General features: G+C 54.6%; 3 protein-coding genes and 1 long non-coding RNA gene across 11 annotated transcripts in view; 1 reads left to right on the top strand and 3 right to left on the bottom strand.

The window, feature by feature from the left end:
* Positions 1 to 312: 312 nt before the first annotated feature.
* PRAF2 (PRA1 domain family member 2) lies at positions 313 to 3,758 on the bottom strand. Its single transcript, XM_059051441.2, has 3 exons — positions 2,958 to 3,758; positions 1,602 to 1,819; positions 313 to 1,168 (listed from the first exon to the last, which is right to left on the bottom strand). Exons 1-3 carry the CDS (start codon positions 3,134 to 3,136, stop codon positions 1,029 to 1,031), a joined length of 537 nt encoding a protein of 178 aa, XP_058907424.1. The 5' UTR covers positions 3,137 to 3,758; the 3' UTR covers positions 313 to 1,028.
* WDR45 (WD repeat domain 45) lies at positions 3,609 to 9,085 on the bottom strand. Of its 8 annotated transcripts, none has more exons than XM_067024281.1 (11): positions 8,904 to 9,085; positions 7,239 to 7,310; positions 7,036 to 7,110; positions 6,842 to 6,946; positions 5,866 to 5,971; positions 5,648 to 5,742; positions 5,053 to 5,132; positions 4,732 to 4,940; positions 4,551 to 4,652; positions 4,323 to 4,468; positions 3,609 to 4,075 (listed from the first exon to the last, which is right to left on the bottom strand). In XM_067024281.1, exons 1-11 carry the CDS (start codon positions 9,022 to 9,024, stop codon positions 3,966 to 3,968), a joined length of 1,221 nt encoding a protein of 406 aa, XP_066880382.1. In that variant the 5' UTR covers positions 9,025 to 9,085; the 3' UTR covers positions 3,609 to 3,965. The 8 variants fall into 8 exon arrangements, with proteins under 8 accessions (XP_066880382.1, XP_066880381.1, XP_058907414.1 ...); XM_067024280.1 differs by having other exon boundaries at positions 5,866 to 5,974; positions 8,904 to 9,063; XM_059051431.2 differs by lacking the exon at positions 8,904 to 9,085 and adding an exon at positions 8,755 to 8,878 and having other exon boundaries at positions 5,866 to 5,974.
* LOC136793474 (uncharacterized) overlaps positions 8,902 to 13,832 on the top strand; it is a 22,055-nt gene continuing 17,124 nt past the window's right edge. Inside the window, exon 1 of the long non-coding RNA XR_010838765.1 lies at positions 8,902 to 9,167. This is a non-coding gene — a long non-coding RNA (uncharacterized lncRNA). The remainder of the gene's footprint in view (positions 9,168 to 13,832) is intronic.
* On the bottom strand, positions 12,070 to 13,363 carry LOC131748152 (G-protein coupled receptor family C group 5 member C-like). The gene is given in 2 exon segments (XM_059050209.2): positions 12,070 to 12,487; positions 12,490 to 13,363. Coding segments are annotated over 2 exon segments (1,206 nt in total). The 3' UTR covers positions 12,070 to 12,155.

The following is a 13,832-nucleotide window of genomic DNA, read 5'->3' as shown; positions in this document are numbered from 1 at the left end:
AAACAGGCTGTGATAATGTCATCTGCTTTGGTTTTACTTGCTTTGTGATGTGGGGCAACTTCTTTGCCTGTCCGTGCTCATATTCCTAGCCAAGAGCCCTTAGTAATACAAATGCTGGCAGCAAACACTCCGTGCCCTTAACTCCCTTGTGTGTTAATGCCACCCTAGAGGTAATAGGTTCAAGAAAGGAACTGAGAGCTCGTCCTTCAGCCCACATATTTAACAGGGACCCAGTCAGAAAGTCTCTAGAATTGACAAGCAGGTCACTTCTGGCCATTGAAACACACTTTACCCATACCCAGGAGGCCCAAATTGGCTTGAGCAATGCAACAGCCTTTATTGTTGTAGCAACACTGATATATATGCCCCATTCCTGGTCAGGGCTACCCCTACCCCACACCACCCCACCCTACCCCTTGGTCCTTGTCGCTGTGGAACTTTGTGGGGGGTGGGCTGGGGAGTGGCAGAATCCCTAAGCAGAGCTAGAGGGAGGCAAGTGGGACTTGTGAGTGTTGGGGTCACCTGGGACCAAGGGTTCAACTGGGTCAGGACACCTGAATCCTCCACCCAGATGGGGGCTGAGAACACTTGGATCCTGGGTTCAAAGCTGGGGTGGGGTCTGGAAAAGCCTTGGTCCAGGATTCAAGATCTGAGAATGCCTTGGTCCCAGTCCCCAGCTTTGGGGCTGAGCATGGGAGATAGGTGAGTCCCAGATTGGGGTTGGGGGGGGAGTGTCTCTGGGCCCAGAGTTTGAGGTTGGTCATGGATGCTGTGGTCTCCAAGCCCCAGTTTTGGGCTGGATGTGGGTGTCTCTGGTTCTCAAGTTCAGGGCTGGGAAGACTCTAGTTTCCTAAACTGGGGGGCTAGGTATGAGGGAATATCCCAGTTTGGGACATGGGGGAAGGGTTGCAGTTGTCCTGTTTTTTGAACTGGGCAGGGGCTCCTATTTTAAGGACTGGGAAAGGGCTCTGGGTCTGGGCCAGGGTGGTGATGGCATTCTCCATGTCTCGGGTACAGATCCCAGGGCACTAGGATCCAGCCTCCTGTTCTTGTCCCAGCGCCTCCAGCAGCAACCCCATTGGCGTCCGCTTGAGACCAATGCTCTCGATCTGGTTCTCAATCTTGTTCTTGAGGTTGCGCAGGCGCAGTGACGCGTGCACGAGGATCACTGTGGGCAATACCGAGAGGAGCGGGGTCAGTGGGATGGGACATCAACCTTTAGCTAATGGGGGCCCAGAGAAGGGAACTGGAGTACAGACAGACCAATGGCGTAGTCAGTAGCCAGGACGCCTCTGAACCCTGCTAGTGTGGCGGAGTAATGCGCTTCGCAACAGGGGCGTGGCCAGGGAGGGTGCCCAGTAATGGGGACGTGGCCGGTGGAAGGCACTTCATACTAGCAGTGACGCCCAGAAGGGCGGTTTTAAGAGGGGCGTTCCCAGGGAGGGGAGCAAAGCCAGGGAAGGCGCTTTGTGAAGGAGGTGTGGCCTTGCCCGCCGGGTGTCCCAGCCCCCTCTCAGCCCAGGAACCAGGGTAGGGCGGGCCTGGCGCCGTTTGCGAGCGGTGGCCGTCTTCCCGGCCATCTCAGGGTAGTGGAGACTCACGAAGCACGGGCCCGGCGATGCTGAGCAGGAAGGTGCAAGCGCCGCCCGCGGCCCAGAGAATGAGGAGGCTGACGGCAAGCACTGCAGCCAGGCAGGCGGCTGGGTGGCTGCGACGGCAGCGGCGCATGGCTGCTCGAGTCTCAGCCGCCCACACCAGCATGCCAAGGGCCACCGCCACTACCAGCGCGCTTAGGAGGGTGTGCAGCGGGCGCACGTACCTGCGGGGACAATGGAACTAAGCTAGCCGGGCAGGCGGGGAGAGGGCGGCCTGGCCCCCGTGCCTCCCAGACCACCGTCCACCAGAGTCCGTGCCCCAAGAGCTTTGGTTCCCACCCCCACCCCCCGCCCCGGCTCCGGACCCTCCAGCCCGGCAAATACTCCCATCAGCCCTGTCTCCAACGGTCCACTCTTCAGGGATTCCAACTCCCAGGAGCCCTGGGCTCCCCTGTGGACCCTCATTTCTTTCTTGTCACTCCTACAGTCCCATCTTCCTGAGATCTTCTGCTTCAGGCCCTCCCATACTGCTAGGCCCCAGGGCTCACAGCTTTTCCCTGCTCTTTCCTTCCAACCCTACCCCTGCAGGACCCACTCCAGCCATCCCCCCCATCCCAACGTGCCCCCAAACCCACTCTTTGCAAAGGCCCAGCCCTTGCAAATTCCTCTTCCAGTCCTTCTGTTTCCATACATTTCCCTCTCCCCAGGCCCAGAGTCCCTTCCAGACTTCCTCCCCTTCAAATTCCCCCTCCAGGTTCCCATTTCCTATAGATTCCTCCCTCCATCATTACTAGAACCCCTTCCAGGTTTTCAGTGTCACTTAACTTCCAGTCCTACCCAGTCCCTCTTCCAGGTTCTCCATCCCGCCCTGGTCTCAGGACTTCCATCCCCTGGTCCTCCCTCTAGACAAGTTCCCCAAGAGGTACCTGCTCCGGGAGCATTCCAATTATAGCCAGGCCTCTCTCCAAGCCCAGGTCCTCCACAAGTCCACCCTTCAACTTGACCACGTCCTGTCCCTGTCGTAAGTCCTCCAAGGCCATCTTAATCTGGCCCCATCACCCCTCAGGTACAGTCGTGTCCCACTTTCCAGCCCTCCTTATCTTCAGGCCCACACTTCCCCCTACCCCCACAGGGCCCACTCCAGCCGCCCCCCCATCCCAACCTGCCCCTAAACCCACCCTTTGCAAAGGCCAACCCTTTCAGATTCCTCTTCCAGGCCTTCTGTCTCCCAGTTTCCCCTTCAGTTTCACACTCTACTGAATTCGCCCTTCAAGTTCTTGCAGCCCCCTCAAAATCCCGCGGGTCCACCCTCCATGCCCAGCGGGCGCCACCGGCCAACCGGCACCTCCCTCCCTCCCTCACCCGGCCAGAGCGAGACCGAGGCCGAAGCAGATAAGGTAGTTGGTTTGATAGTAGAGAAGGTTGTTGATGACGCGGTGGCACCATCGCTGCGGGTCGCGTGGATCCGGGGCCGCCAGACGCGCCGACCCCAGAACGAAGTCGTCCAGGGCGCGTAACGGTGGCAGGCGCACCTCCGACATCCTGCCGGTCGATGTAGCTGGACCAGTCAGAGGAGCGGCCGGACTACAACACCCGTTGTACACCGCGCCACCGTGTGGCACACCGGGAAACGGAGTCTGGGCCCTGCAACCGCTACCCTGACGAACTAGTGGACTGCGCAGGCACAGCAGCACACGTGACCGAAAATACCAACAACACGCCGGAACGGTAAGGTAGCAGGGGCCGCTGGGAAATTAAGTCTCCGCCGCGGGGCGAGGCATTCCCGTCCACCCCCAGGCGGGGGCGTCACGGGGATGGTTCTGGGCGGTGCTGGCAGCTCTGGCACACAGAGGCCAGACATTAGAGGACATGCAGAGACTGTCAGAAGGACCCGAGCAGGATCCCACTTCCTTCCTGTCAGGGTCCAAGAGGTTCACACCTTTCCAGGAAACTCCTGCAGGGCTTTATCAGCCTCATCTCCTCCAGGCCCCACTCCCGAGGTCCAGCCATAAATACTACTAAGGGCCTTTTATTCATATTCATCATATCAGAGATCGTCTCTTTCTGGTAAGTCTTTTAAAAATCCCCACAGGTTGGATTAGGGCACCCACTCTGGGTCCCTAGCAGTCTTCTCCAGGCTGGGAGCCCCAGGGGGGCCGCTGTCTCTCTGAGTCCCTGGCCTGGCTCTGCGGGCACACAGTCATCAAGAAGTGCTTGGGGCGACTGAGCTGTTTAGGCATTGCTCTTAAGAGTGGAAAGTGGGCACCTGCTCCATTAATGTTTGCTGGCTGGTGGCTTCCACAGCACTCCCACCCCCGCACAGGCTTTGCAGTCTGCCACTGCAGGTCCCTAGCACAACCCACAGGGTCCTTAAAAGTCATCGTCATCACAGATGTCAAGGTACACATCGAAAGCCTCTCTGTTGCAGTTTCCATCGGGAGTGAAGACATATTTGTGGAAGGTCCCATCTACACAGATGGCTGGAGGAGTGGGGGAGGATTGGAAAAGGTTAGATGCTGCCAAAGCCACACACTCCAGTCCTCTCAGGTGTCCCATGGCCCAGGGTCTATCTCCAGGTCTTTGCCACGTGCCATCTCCCTTAGTGATGGTGGAAGTGAACCACCAGTTTGGCTCCCTCAGGCCTCCCATGCCCTAAAATTCTTTCAGGTCCAATTTGTAGGCCTTCACCCATGCAGTACCCCCCAGTCAAGGGCTATTCCCACTCACCAATGACAGAGTTGACATTCTTGGAAGTGTTGCGACCAAAAGCACAGATGCAGGCTGACTCAGCAGGCACGGTGAAGCTCGCCAGGCTCCACTGAGAGTCCACATACTGCCCAATCATAGGCCCCACCTTGCCCACGCGAGCCAGCCTGCAGGCAACACTGGCTAAGCCCAGGTGTGATATATGGGCAGGGGATGGGGGTGAGGCAGGGTGGGGCAGGAGGCACTCACGCAGAGCGGCGGTTGAGGCGGGTATCCTTGAGAGCAAAGATATGGACTGTGCCCTTATCACTGGATGCACACAGGAAGGAAGAATCATGGCTGAAGTTGATGCTGAAAGACAGACCAGCGGTGATGCCCACGTGTCATGTGGTGTGGGGTCAGGAGCCCACCACGCATACCCTGTGCTCACCAGTAGAGGGTGGCGGGGTCAGTGCCTCGGCGCAGCTCCACCAGCTTCTCCTTGGACTGTGTGTCAAAAAGGCGAATAAGGGTGCCCTTCTGAGAGGCCGAGGCCACTACCGTGCCTGGCTGGTTCAGAGACACGCAGGCCACGTCGCTCTGATGTGCATTGATGGTAAACGGAGCAGATGAGGTGCCGGGCTTTGTGCTTGCCAGGTCCTACAGTAGAAGGAGCAGTTTGGGCTTGGGGTAGGTGGTAAGGAGGTAAGTTGCCAAGAGTCCACAGGGAGAGCCAGCCCACCTACCCATCCCTGCCCACTGGACAGCTCACCACAAGTTGCAGGCTCCCGCACTTGTGTCCTGGGAACACTAGCAGTTGTTTCTCCAGGCTGGGGCAGAGGTCACAGAGCCCTAGGGTGGGGAGGGGGGCTGGTAAAGAGGACATCAGGGCCAGGCAGGGGCTCAGGATGGACAGAGCTGGATAAGGGCCGGACTTCAACCTTCCATGCTACATGTTACCCACAGAACCCACAGGGGGCTTGCCCTCAGGCGTGTTCCCCATCAAGGCAGATTCCCTGCCTCCCTATGCAGCTGTGGCAGCCCCAGGAGGCCCAGGAATCCCTGGAATACCCATTAATGTCCTTAATGAGCCTTTATGCTCTGCTATCTGAGGTAGCCAGGGGTGAGGTGGGGCTGAGAGTAGAGAGAGAGAACTGGCTAAGGATGGGCAAATGGATAGACTGGGAGTGTGGGCATCTCAGCCCACTGGAGCAGCTCAGCCCATTGGAGCATCTCTATGCAAAGACTCTCCCTGCCTCTCTTTCCCAGTTACTCTCTGTGTGCCCCTTTCTGTCTCTCTTCATTTCTGCCCCTCTGCCCCATCCACTGCCTCCTGCCACTACACCTGCATCTCTGGGTCCTCTCACCCTTGGGGTTGTCCCGGGTGTCAAACTCAAACAGCTTTCGGGGATTGTCAGGGAAGGAGTACACATAGATTCGGTTCTTCAGCACGATCACGATTCTGTGGGCATCACACAACACAGGATGGTCATGAGGGGAGGGCAGGGTACCCATGCAGGACTAACCCTCTAGCCTGCTGTGGGGACCTCCGACCTCCCCCACCCCCAGCCCACCTCAGGCTCACTTGTCATGGCGCATGCGCACAGCCAGCACTGGCTTGGTGAAGGTGAACTCCAGCACCAGCTTGTCCTTGGAGTCCTTGCCCTCCCGGGCATCGTCCCAGATCAGCACTGCTGGGCAGGTGGGTGTGTTGTCGGGGCCAAGGTTTAGGGTGAGGGGCAGCCCTGGTGACACAAGACCTACCCCTACTCCCCATGGGACTTCAACCCACTTGCTTAACCTTTTGCTAACACCCAATATGACCTCACACAGCATGAGCACTTGTAGATGTGATTCCTGAGAAGACAGGTTCTAGAACCGTTATACTCATTTACAGATGAGGAAGCTGAGGCTCGAAGGGGTTTTCTATCTAGCCAAGGACCTCACAACCCATCAGCAACCAAGCAGGGACTCATATCCAGGCCTATAACTTCTCATCAGTAACTATTTCTGCCTCCAGGGTCCCAGCTCATACCCCCCAGAAGACTTCTGTGAGGAATCCTAGGGCATCTTTTGCCATGTCCCAGTGGGATCAACAAAAGCCCTTAAAATAAGATGGTGCTTGAGACTCAAAGCAAGAGGGCACTGGGGAGACAGCCCCAAGATTTTAAAACCTATTAGTTGTGTGACCTTGGATAAGTCACTTAACCTCTTTGGGCCTCAGTTTCTTCATCTGCAAAAATGGGGATGATGATATTTCCTACCACACAGAGTTACTGTGAGGATTAAATGAGTTAATACATGTAAAGTGGTAACAACAGCACCAGGCTCACAGCAAGTGCTCCATAGGTAAGGACATGGCATACAGGAGGCATTCAATAAGAGTTTGTTAAATGAAGACAAAACACCAAGTTTCTCAAGCGATAAGATCCAGGACTTGTAAGCTGTAGGCCTCACTGTGTGACTCTGAGTTACTCTGACATCTTCATTTGCCAGAGCCTCCGGGAGGCCAGGATTCCAGGGAATCTGGGCCAAGGGTGGGACCGGATGAGGACACTTACCTGAGATCTCTGAGAACTTGGGGCTGCTACCACCGCCCACCAGGGCCAGCAGGTTGGAGCGGTGCAGCATCTCCACCAGGCCCATGCTGCCCACCTGCTCATGGTCTGGACAAGGACCAGGGTGTCAGTAGGGGTGGGTGCCAATGCCCAGCCCAGCCCTTCTGCCCATTGCCCCTCCCCCACCAACAGCTCACCCAGATGCCCCTTCTCCATCAATGGCTCCACGTTGTAGATGCGCACACCTGTCTCCATAGCACAGCAAAAGCAGCCTGGGGACGGGAGGAATCCGGGCTGCCTCAAAGGATGCCCAGGTGGGAAGCTAGGGGCTTAACACCCACCTCTGGCCATTCTCTCCCACTCTCCCTCCCAAAAGGGCACAGGCACAAGCCTCTCTCACTTTGATCTTGGTTGAAACGCAGACTGGTCACTCCTCGAAGTGGCTGCTGAGTCATGGTCCAGGATTGCTTCCCTGGACACAAATGGGGGTAGGGTTGGGAAGAGTCCTGGGGTCTGTTCTCTGAGTCCTAAAACTCCTGTCCCCAACTGATTTCTTCTTCCTTCTCCCACTCTGCTACCTAACCCCAGCAGGACTGCAAAGAAGACAAAATCAGAGGGAGAATCCTAGGGTCTCCACTCTAAGCTCCCAAGACCCCAAAGAGCATGGACAGGAACATTCACATCTTCTTACACTTGGTTGACTCCAGCTCTCTCGGCCTACCCTGACCTCGACACCCCCACCTCCTCCTTACTCCCTCCCTGACTTACTGCTTATCAAGAGATAATGGGGTAGGGGTTATCCCAGTGATATCTCCTCTTTACCCTCAGCCAATCCTGGCCTCAGTGCCCAACATGGCCTGGAACCACCCCCTACCCACGTCTCACCTTTACACCTGGACCCAGCACCTAAGTCTGCCTGTCAACAAATGGGGAAAGGGGGCTCAAACATCCACCTCTTCCTGCATCTCCGTGACCTGGCCCTGAGACCTACTACGGTTGGTCCACCGCTCACAGGAACTCCCCCACCACATCCTTCTATTCCAACCTATTCTACCACTCCAGAGCTCTCTCACACCTTCCTTCCTCACAGGCTTCCTGAAATCCCTTCAGGATCCCATTCTCACCTCCACACAACCCCTTCTCATGACATGCTAACTTCTGTCCAACCATGGACAACCTGGACCTTCCCCCAGACCCCTGTATGCCCTAAAGACCCTACCTCAGGATTCCCTTATCACTCTAAATCCCCCACCCCTGCGACATATCCTTCCATGTGTTCTGCTGTCCCTGACTCTGACATGGGTTGGCTTGGACATACCCCCAGGAATTGCATCCCCCTAAGGTTCCTCCTCCAGACCCCCTATCATCTCCCCAAACCCTGCTCCAGGGCACCCCAACCCCTCAAAATCCTTGCCCAGGACACACACTTTCCAAAACCCCTACCTGGGACAACTCAATCCCCCCCACAAGATGCCTGCCCTGGACCCCCCCCTAATATTCTTGTCCCAGAGTCCCCATACTCCCTTCAAACCCCCATCTCCCCAAAGCCTTTGCCCAGGCACACCCCTTTCCACTCTCCAAACGTCCTCCCTTCCCCCCTGTACCACCTCCACCGGACTGCCTCACTTGCAAAGACCCATTCTTTAGACAGCCCCACCTTCCAAGATCCCCTTTTTGGGACCCCTATTCCAAAGACACTTGCCACCCAGGAACCCTGCCCAGGGATGCCTCACACATCGCTACCACCACTTATGTCCAAGACCACCTTCATACCCCTTGCAGTGCCAGCACCTACTCAAGATCCCTGTCCTAGATAACCTCCTATCCACCAAGACCCTTGCTCAAAAGACCCCTCCGTCCCTCAGACCGCAACCAATTATTGGACCATGCCCCAGCTCCCTGCCGCCTGCACTGACCTGACCTCTGCGCGTCCCCAATCCTGGCCCAAGCTCTCGGTGCCGCCCGCGGCCCGGCTTTCTGACCTCCCGGGCCTTGACGCCCCACTCCCGTGTTTACATCAGGCCTTACTTCCGGGGGAGGGAGTCTGTGACGGGAAATGACTCACCCTCGCCGGAAAGCGCGGCCGCAGTCCTCCTAAACCAGCTTCTGGGTCTTTGGAGCAAAGAGAGGGAGCGTGGCGTTTTCCCAGGAGATCGCGGGGAGCAGAGGACGCTCCACCAGGGCATGACTGTCTGAAGGAACCGAGGACGGGTGGGAGAGAGAGAGCCTTCCCCTCGCTGAGCAGAAAAGGGCGAGAATTGCGTAACTCGGTCCTGCTCCGAGAGCTAACGGTGTTACCTTCTGGGCTAACAAGACTTGGACCTCCGAGGTGGGCTAGAGGGGCCGCCCCCTGTTAGATATTTGTAGTTCTCCCAGACTTCTAGGGAGGCGTCCGGGGAACCTCGAGGCTGGGGTGGGCCTGGAGACCTTCAAAGCTGAGTCTATCCCCATAGCCAGGGGAAGCCAGGATGGGATTCCCCACCCCACCTATGCTTCGTTTTATTTTATTTATTATTTTATTTTTAACATCTTTATTGGAATATAACTGTTTTACATGCTTCGTTTTAGTTACAAAGTGAAAAAGTATGCGGGCCTCTCACTGTTGTGGCCTCTCCCGTTGCGGAGCACAGGCTCCAGACGCACAGGCTCAGCGGGCATGGCTCACGGGCCCAGCCGCTCCGCGGCATGTAGGATCTTCCCGGACCGGGGCACGAACCCGTATCCCCTGCATCGGCAGGCAGACTCTCAACCACTGCGCCACCAGGGAAGCCCTGAAAAGGTATTTTTGATGGCAAGAGGTAAAAGTGTTCAGTGTGGGAGGAAAAAAGACCCCAATTATGTACATACTGGAAGTATTTTTGTATTCAACTTATAAATTTTGAGATGTGGACTCACGTGTAGTTTTGAGAAATAATACAGAGAAATACCATGTGCTTTAACACTTCCCTCTGAAGGTAACATGTTGTATAGTAAAATACTACACTCAGAATGTTGACATAATTGTGACACTAAGTATCACACAGTTGTGATATTGACACAATCCACCCATCCTTTACTTTTTTTCAAATATTGTTTTGATGCTTTAAAAAATTATTAATATATAATGGACATCTGTTTTATTCATCCTTTTTAATTGATTCATGGTATTCCGTGGAATAAATGTATAACTGTTCAGCTGTTCCCCTACTGATGGCCATCTAGGTTGTTTGATGTACTGTGTTGTCTACTTCCACAGACATATTTACTTGTGAATTTTGGTCCCGTGTACTACCCTAGGCGTGACTCCATTGCTGTGCTCCTCAGCAAAGCCAATCTTCTGGCTTTCTTCGGTCTCTGCTTCCTCACATCCCAGAGCACATTTAACATTTTTTTTTGGCCACGGCATGGGATCTTAGTTACCCGACCCGGGATTGAGCCTGGACCCTCGGCAGTGAGAGGGCCGAGTCCTAACCACTGGGCCACCAGGGAATTCCCAGAGCATATTTAACTTAATTCAGTTTGGCTTTTGTCACTTCCATTTCTCTGAGACTGCTCTTAACCAGATCACTGATGAGTAACAATCTTCCCAAACAAGCAGTCACTTCTCTACCCCTTCCTGTAACCACTCAGCATATTCCACAGTTTCTTGCTCTCACTCTCTTTGTTTTCTCCTATATCTCTGGCTACTCCTCCATCTTTATCCAATTTCCAAATACTGTGGTATCCTTGGGTATGATCCTGGCCGCCTTACTTTTGTAGTCAGTATTCTCTCCCTAGGTGACTTCATGTTGTCTCATAGCCTTGATTATTGCAAATATTTGGAAGATCCACTAATTTAGGCCTCTAGCCTAGACCTCTTTCCTGAACACTAGACTCATATGCTATGGCCTGTTTGGCATGTTCACGTGGATGTCTCATAAGGCATCTCAAATTTAACGCATCCAAACAGATCTCTTGAATTTCCCTGGCTCAACCACCCTCCTGTCTCCCTGATCTCAACCAATGGCACCATAACACCCAGTTTGTCACTCAAGCCAAAGAGCAGATATATCATGCTTGATTCTCCTTCTTTGTCATTGGCAAATTCTGTTGGTCCTACTGTCCAAGTGGTGTCACAAATACAACCCCTGGCTCATGCACTTTTAGTCAAGATGGAGTAACAGGGACCAAATTTGTCCTCTCACATGAAACATCCAACCACTGCCCCCCACCAAAAGGCAGAATACATGAAACAATGGTTTTTAAGACATACACATCAGACAGTGAAGGACAGTGATCCCTGATAAATGGGAAAGAAGATGAGCCCCAAACTTCCCCAAGTTACCACTTGGAGAGTTTTCATGCTGTGGCACAGAAAGGGGAGAAGGCAGAGCTGGGTGGCCTCCCTAAATTAAAATAATCCAGAGAGACAAGGGGAGCTAGAATTCGAAGGACAGAATATCAGGAGAGAGCTTCACAGAGAGAGAAGCACAGAGATCTGCAAAGAGTCCCCCTTGAATATTCAACAGAGTACTGATAAGTGAATGCATATGAAGAAACTACCCAGTCCAGGGAAAGAACCATCCAACTGGATTAGAACAAGGCCTGCACATAGGTCAACTGGAAAAACATAATTCACAGGGCATAGAATACACAGGAAGGTTGTGGGGAATAATTAGCCCTGGACTTAGTACCAGTGCAGACCCAATTAACAAATCATAAAAGGAAGACCCTGAAAGATCAAATTGTTTCCAAGTAACAACTATCTCAGTACAAAGATCAGGAAGATTTATAGGAATACTAATAATAAAACCCTAGTACCTAAGGTAAAATTCACAATGTTTGTTATCCAAACAAAGATGATTAGGCATAAAAAGAAGCAAGAGGTACATACCACAATATGGAAGAACCTTGAAAAACGTATGCCAAGTGAAAGGAGCCAGTCACAAAGGACCGCATATTTTTTTAAAGCAGAAACGTGTTTATTAGGCACCCTTGCCGCTCACAGAGGAGCAAGACCCAGGACAGAAGCGCCTGAGACATCTCTCAAGGTTGCAGGAATCTCTCCGAAGACTCCAGAGACTGTAGGCGCTGACTGGCCGCCACCCTAGGAAGAACACTATTTAGCTGGAGCGTGGCCGCCACAGGTGATCTTGACACGAAGCCAGGTGACCCTGACACGAAGCCGGAGTTGGCTCCTGGACTCCACAAACACTGAGAAGTGGGTGAGGGCCTCCGGGCTGAGGCCCATGACCTGGCCTGAGCCAGCGAGGGGGAGGAAGAGGGGAGAGCAGGGCTCCCAGGAAGACCCTCGCCCAGGCCAGGTCCCCAGATCTGCCCGCCTCCTCCTGGTGCCGCCTCAGTCCCACACGTAGGGGTTGCTAAAGACCTGAGAGTTCTTGCCTTCCTTGGGCAGGGTGGCGTCCTGGTGGCTCTGGGCTGTGTAGATGTCTTCGGCCTGCAGGATGGAGTTGGTACTGCCCATCACCTGGCTGTTAGCAGTGGCCCGCGGGAGGATGACGTCGTAGGCTCCTTCAGATGGGGCTTTGTGCATCAGGGTCATCTCCGTGGGCTGGTACACTCCGGTCAGCAGCTGCCCATTGTACCCGCTGTACGGTGACACTGGTCTCTTAGCTGAGGCTGGCTCGTCCATGGAAAATGCCTTGTTTTCCACAAACATGCTCTGCCCTTCTGCTCTTTCAGGATGGTCTCGTAGCCCACGCCCCAGGTGGGGTACAGGGCCCCCTGGTAGCTCTGCTCCGGGCTGGCCTTGGTCACCTGGGAGACCTCAGGGATGACATAGAAGAGCACAAAGGCCCAGGCATTGGCGGCGAGGGTGATGGCCAGTGTGGGGTCATCCCACGTGGGACTGTCGCACTGCTGGTTGCCGTAGGTGTACATGACAATCCAGGCTACCCAGATGGCGATGGAGGTGGCTGTGGTCAGCAGCACGAAGACCCCGTGCTTCTGCCAGCGCTGGAGGCGGCCGCACAGAGCGGGCCAGGCCCCCGTGAAGGCACACAGCAGCAGCAGCATGACGTAGATCAGCGCCATGACAAAGTCCATGTTGGCGATGGCACAGGGGGAGGTGGTGGCCCAGCCGGCACTGCCGTTGGCCGGAGGGCCACCTGCCCGCACCAGCGTGATGATCAGCCACTCCGTTTTGATGATCACCTCCACGAGGCTCAGCAACAGGGCCACGATGAAGACCACCCAACCCCGGGGCCTGTGGTTCTTGTGGACCAGGAAGTTGAGGGCTGCCACGTGGGCCACCAGGCAGGAGAAGCAGATGGCGAACAGGACCCCAAAGAGGAAGCGCCGAGAGGCACAGGTGGAGAAGTCAGGCTTCACCACGCAGGCAAAGATGAGGCAAAAGAGGCCCGGGGTCCCCAGCAGGAAGAACACCTGGGTCCCCAGCAAGCTCCGCTTCTTGGTGTCCTGCACGAAGGGGAGGCTGGCCACGAGGATGATGGTGAGGACAAAAGTGGTGATGACGCCTGCCCCCACCACCACCTCCAGGATGATGCCCCAAGCCCCAGAGTGAAGGACCACGTTGTATGATCCCATTTATAGACAATGTCCAGAATAGGCAAGTCCATAGAGACAAAGTAGATTAGTGATTGCCTAGGGCTGGTGGAGTGGGGGAGGAAGGTGACTAGGGAAAAAAAGGCAATGACTGCTAAGGGGTATGGGATTGCTTTCTGGGGTGTTGAAAATATTCTAAAACTGATGGTGGTAATGGTTACAGAACTCTGCAAGTATACTAAAAAAACCATTTAACTGTACACTTTATTTTTTATGAATTTATTTTATTTTTGGCTGCATTGGGTCTTTGTTGATGTGTGCGGGTTTTCTCTAGCTGCAGCGAGTGAGGGCTGCTTTTCGTCGTGGTGTGTGGGCTTCTCATTGTGGTGGATTCCCTTGTGGAGCATGGGCTCTAGGTGTGTGGGCTTCAGTAGTTGTGGCATGCGGGCTCAGTAGTTGTGGCTCATGGGCTCTAGAGCGTGGGCTCTGTAGTTTGTGGCGCATGGGCTTA

The sequence above is a fragment of the Kogia breviceps genome, chromosome X, assembly GCF_026419965.1.
Source record: "Kogia breviceps isolate mKogBre1 chromosome X, mKogBre1 haplotype 1, whole genome shotgun sequence".
Taxonomy (NCBI): domain Eukaryota; kingdom Metazoa; phylum Chordata; class Mammalia; order Artiodactyla; family Physeteridae; genus Kogia; species Kogia breviceps.
This window is presented reverse-complemented; position numbering and strand designations above follow the sequence as displayed.